Here is a 6,000-nt window from a genome sequence, read left to right on the forward strand (position 1 = left end):
CGCTCCATCTTGGAGACCGAACTTTACAGAAGAGCCTCGGCGAGGCAGTGGGGCTTCCACATATATTTGCAAGTGTGTGTAACTTAAATCCCTTTTTTTTCACATAATGTGTTAGGGTCAGTTTATTTTTTTGCCGGCTAGTTGGTAAGTGTAAATGGAAATGTTCTGATGTACGTGTCCGTTTTCATCCAGCCACCTGGATCCAACATGGGTCTGGAAATCTCTGGTTTGTAAAAAGAGAATGGGCACAGATGTCACAAAAACACCCTTCCCATCCCGCTCTGATTCAGCTGAGAATCTTTTTACAGATCTCTTGCTGACTGGACCAAAGGCCTTTCACTTTGTGATTTTGTTACAATGTTGCAGTCTGATCACTGAGGTAAGAGGATGAGGAGGAAATGCTGCCCTCTGCCTTCAGGAGACTGTTGACATCATTCTCCTAGACTGCAACTCTTAAAGCGAACGCTCCACTTGCTCGCACCCTCCACTGCCACATTTGGCACCTGGTTTTGACAGGTACCCGCTCCCACTTCCTGGTAAGATCGCCGCGCGACGATCTGTATCATGTTTGGACCCTCCTCCTTCCCCCTGCTGTCTTCTGGGACCTGTGTGTGTCCAAGAAAATGGCGGAACCATTCAGAAAATGCAGCGCAACTCACACATACGTAGTAGGAAACCGGCGGTGAAGCCTGAAGGAATCAATGCCGGTTTGCCTTCCTTGTAATGCCAATACCTGCACCCGAAGCCAATGGATGAATGCCGACATTGCAAGATTCTTGGACAGATAAGTGTCCTTATATTAAAAGTTAGCAACTACAGTATTTGTAGCTGTTGAGTTTCAAACTCCGCTTTAACCTTGGCAAGTTCACTTGAATGGAGCACATGGGTAGCTTTTAATGAAAATTATATAAAATATAAAAATACTTCATTAAAAAAAAATATATATATATGTCAGAATTGTATTCATACAGATTTGTAAAGTGACTGAAAAACAAAGGTCCTCAATATCAAGACCAAACCTGTTGGAGGGAGGCAGAGGAACAAACCGTATAACTGTCTGTGGTGCTCCCAACAATCACCTCTCATTCAAATGATTTAAAGTCTCTTTGTATTGTTGCATAATATTTATTTCCGTAATCATATTTGAAATTATTTTTAACTACCTAAAAACAACCTGAATAGACAGTTTGAATTTTTTTATTTTTTTTTTACTATGGCTCAAGAGCAAAAGTATATCCCATACCCCATTACTGTCACTTTTGCCTTACTACTTGGTCTGTATGCAAATGTAGGAGGTAAGATATAAAAATAAAAAAAAAATTCATGTAGCAATTGGAGTCAGCATAAGCATTGCTCATGTGCAATCAGTGGAATTGTTGTTTTTTTTTGTTTTTTTTTAATTTTTAATTCATTACAATTGTATAGCAGTCCAAAGTTTTCAAATGCCTTCATTAGTAATATGGATGAAATTATAAAAGAAGAAATACTGTGTACATAGGGGGTCTCTGGTAAAAGTGATAATTTTGTAAATTACATTTATTTTCAGGGCTAATTGACAGTGTCTGTGGGCCTGGACCCGCTGATTCCTTAATAAGGCTTCCCAATAGCTTCCTTCTATGTGACTTGGCCCAGCGAGCAATCACTACATCAGGGCACTGTCACATGATGTACTGCTTTCTGTAAGGCACTGGTCTCCAAAACTGCGGCCAGATCCAGCCCTTTGCTCGCTTTTATCCGACCCTGGGCTACTTTTCACCCTACTGATACAAGACACTATTCCTTCCACTGATACCAACTAACAATGGGGCATAATTCCTGGGGGTGACATCGACAATGGGTCACTATTTCTCCCATTGACACCAACGATGGGGCACTATTCCTCAAACTGACACCAATGATGGGGATCTATTCTGCCCACTGATATCAATGATGGGGCACTAATCCTTCTACTGGCACCAATGATAGGGCACTAATCCTCCCACTGGCACCAATGATGGCGCACTAATCCTCCCACTCCCACTGATGGGGTATTTTTCATTTCACTGACACCAAAGATGAAAGATGCATTGTTTACTTCCACTGACTCCAGGAAAATTACTACCACAGCATCGAAAAGCCCTGTTATAGACATAGCATTGACGAAACTCAAACTTACATGGATCATGTTGAACAAAAAGATAGTGAGTGTTCCATGGGACAAACAATCCCTTTTTGATAAAATATGGTCCCCCTGGCTTGCCTATTTGCAGGACCCTAATACATAGAGCTATTTTTCTAGTCGACCGATGAAAGGTTCCCGGATGGATTTTCCTTCCCCTTATTCTGCTTCCTTCTTCTCTTTTCCTCTCACTGTCCTTTGTCAACCTTGGCATTATGTTTTTGTAACCCAGGACGATCGTCCTGGGCATATTTTGGGGAATGTGGTCCCTCATATGGGATAGTTGCAAGTACCTTAACTAACTACAATATGGGTAAGGCATTATTGCCATCAATACTATTTAATTGTGATTAAGCTATAGTAATATAATATAATATATATAACCATGTTCATGATCTTTCGTTTATATATGCTTCTTCGGGTGGTTACCTGGATGCTAACCATCTTGCGTTTGTTATTTGAACGCTTTACTAGTAGTTTATAAGCTGATGTCTTCCTTCGATACAAGTTTAGGTATTTTAGTGGGCCCTACGGCAGACCTTACCTATGGTCCTCATTCATTTCTACCAAGCCTTTGTATGTTTCCCCGTTACATGCTTGGAGCAGACGAGGATTGTTTGCTGCGCCATTAAATTATATTTTTTTACTTGTTTTTCGAAAAACAATAAAAACTATTGAAACAGAACATGAAAACTGATTGGTTGCCATGCATGTCTGCTCCAGTCTTGGCAAATTCCCCGTGTTGTTATTTTCATGCAAGGGCAAAGTGACAAGGTGATGGTGGGCAAAGTGGCAATTTCTTGAAGAAATGATTCTTCCTAGTTCAGCAATTAAGCTTTCTGTATCACTAACCAGACTGGTGTTATCAATTAAGAGTCTGGAATGGCTTGCCATAATGAGACATTTTTCCAAAGGTAGTAGAAACCTTGGGTGGTAAAGAGGTTTTAATTATTTATTTATTTTTTATTTTTTTATAAATGACTTGCTGGGAATATAATAAACTATCAGTAAACCCAGGAGAAACAGTTCTTTTGTCAGTTTCTATTCTTCTCCATCCTCCCACTGCTGACCACTCTTCATTCTCTGCACCTGCATATTGGTCTCCATTGACCTTCGCTGCTATTCTCTCTATGCAAAGCCCTCTCACTGACAAAACAACTACACGCCCAATATTATGTACATAAACTGCACACATTTATTAGTGCTTATCCGAACAGTCTTGAATAATTTACTTTTTTTTATTCCCTTGACAGAACCTGGTGCCAACCTTAATGGACATTTTATGTCAGGACACTGAAGGATTCCCCAGGAGGGCTGTGGTGAAGGTCTTCACCGACTGGCTTAAAAAAGGTCACATGGCAGAGATCCATGACACAGAGTCGCTGGTGTCGCGTGTATTGGAAGTGACGCTTGGTGACTTGGATTGGGAAGTGAAGGTGAATGCTCTGGATCTGGCCAATGACTACATAACTCAGGCACTTAAAATGAGCAACTGTCAGAGCTGCCCATACACAGCAAGCTTACCTTGTAACAAAAGGATGCTCCCCATAGAAGATGCTTTGTTAAGATGTGAACACGTAGCCCTGTTCCAGTTTGTACTGAGCTGTCTGTGTGACTGTGACAGACCTGTGGCACTAAAAGCCTGTGAAATTCTGCTGTCTGTAAAGCCATCCCTGTGTGAGGGGAGAGGTGTTCCCTCTGAGCTTCATAGGACAGATTGGCTAGAATGTACGCTGAAACATCTCCACAGTGCAGCCCATGCAGGTAATGGGAGCAAAGAGCTGGACACTAACTGGGTGACCAACATCTTGGAAAGAATTGATTTGGATGGTATGAAGTGTTCCTTGTCAAAGAGTAGTGACTATCTCCAGGAATCTCCCCTGTCCCTCTTGCAGGACATCAGAGCCACTTTGTGTGATGGAGAGGAGCAAGATGCCGACTGCTACTAATAACGAGAAAAAGATATTAATATATATAGGTACATGAATTTGTAGTGCACACTAAGAGCTGGAGTGTCCATACAAACATTCCATGTAGCTGATCTCACTCCTGCTGCTGCATCTACCGTACAGATAGCACTTCAGCTGGGCAATTTTGTGGGTGGGGCCACTCTCCTTGTGATTGACAGCAGGCAGAGGGAGGATGCATATTCGATGCACAGCCTGCTATTAGCAATGGAATATTCCTGTTGTCAGAGAGTGGACCTTATGGGAAACTAGTCCCTCAGCTTCCTCCATCAGGCTTTGCCCACTGTCAGTGTCACTGGTTGCTATGAGGCTGTCAGCTCTACATCCCTAACAACCAGTGAAAGGTGGGGTGGATGTAGCGGTGGCACACGTCACTTGCTGCACAGCCTCTGTACCTCAACTTACAGTTGGTCCCAATTAGCTGGAGGAACTGGAGGTAATTCGTATAAAATTTGGCTTTGTAATTGTACCAGAATGTGCTGCAGGTGTCGGCAAAGCTACTGAAATGGGTGGCAGGGATTTATTTTAATTTTTTTTTAATCTGGCAGAGGCCATTTTAAAGGGCCATGTCACCTGCAGATAGGGTGTTATTGAATTCCCTCTGTTGTGCTGTACTTAAGAATTCATTGGGGGCCATTCAAATTGAATGGTACCGCACAATGGGTAGGTGAATTGCCATGCAATTTATTCTGTGTGCTATGAAATGATTCAGATTCTTGTCTGCAATTTACCTGTCATACTTATTAAACATGAAAGATGTATAGCCGTGAGCATTCCACATCCACTTCCTAAGGATGGAGAGATAAAACACTACGACCCCTTTCACACTGTGGCCACGTTAGCGGCGCTTTAGCACTGTTTAAGCTGCACGTTTTTAACCCCAAAAGAAGCACTGCCCATTCCTTTCAGGGGGCAGCGTGATTTGGGAGACCGAAATACAACGTTCCCAAATGGCCCCAAAGATGCTGCTTGCAGGACTTTTCCTAACGTCCTGCAAGTGCACCTTCTCAGTGTGAAAAGTCACACTGAAATGAATGGGAGGCACTTTACAGGCGCTATTTCTACCGCTAAAACGCCTGAAAACAGCCCCTGTATGAAAAGTGTTTTATCACTCCATCCTGAATTTGAGTAATATAAAAAGCTATGGAAACTCATTAGGGTATTGTTTGCATCAGGTGTTCCTCCCTTTTGGAATGGATTTTCGTTAATATATTATAATTTTTTTACCTTATTAATAAATGGATATTAAATTGAACACAAAATTGTTGCTTCTTTGTTACTTTTAAAGTCTGCATTTTGTTTGCTTGATTTGGATTTAAAACATGCACATTAATTTTAAGAGGGAAGTTTCAGGAAAAAACTTTAATGTTTAAATAAGGAACTTTGAAGCAAAATAAGTCAGTGCCCATCTGCAGCCTCACCATTGCCATCAATGCAGCCTGATCAATGCCCATCTGCAGCCTCACAAGTGCCATCAATGTGGCAGCCTTGCCATTGCCATCAGTGCAGCCTAGAAAGGGACAGGAAGGGGGGCGGGACGAGCACCGACAGAATCTCCTATGATAGACAGAACAGTGGTCCAATGGTGGCCCAGGAGACTTCCTATTACAGAGGCCACCAAGTAAACAGGAGATTCTCACTGTATGTAATCTGATGTCGCTCATCCCGCCCTCCTCCCTGTCCCCTCCGAGGCAGCTTAAATTGAAGTATTGGCATATATCACACACGCTATTTGCCACCATTATTTTCCAGCACTGCCTTAACCGTCTTGGGCATGGAGTTCAGTTGCGACTGGAGTCCTCTTCCACTTCTTCATGATGACATCACAGAGCTGGTGGATGTTAGAGACCTTATGCTCCTCCACCTTCCACTTGA

The 6,000-nt window shown here is 42.4% G+C and overlaps 1 protein-coding gene across 2 annotated transcripts in view; it reads left to right on the forward strand.

The window, feature by feature from the left end:
- The window catches only part of BRAT1 (BRCA1 associated ATM activator 1), a 39,822-nt gene extending 34,441 nt beyond the window's left edge, over positions 1-5,381 (forward strand). For both annotated transcript variants that reach the window (XM_077449156.1, XM_077449157.1), the window contains exon 14: positions 3,412-5,381. In XM_077449156.1, the coding sequence (XP_077305282.1) occupies positions 3,412-4,107 (696 nt within the window). In that variant the 3' untranslated portion in view covers positions 4,108-5,381. The remainder of the gene's footprint in view (positions 1-3,411) is intronic.
- The last annotated feature ends 619 nt before the right edge of the window (positions 5,382-6,000 follow it).

Source organism: Lithobates pipiens, unplaced genomic scaffold (genome assembly GCF_037356315.1).
Source record: "Lithobates pipiens isolate NorthernLeopardFrog02 unplaced genomic scaffold, aLitPip1_a1.2 Scaffold_22, whole genome shotgun sequence".
Lineage (NCBI taxonomy): Eukaryota > Metazoa > Chordata > Amphibia > Anura > Ranidae > Lithobates > Lithobates pipiens.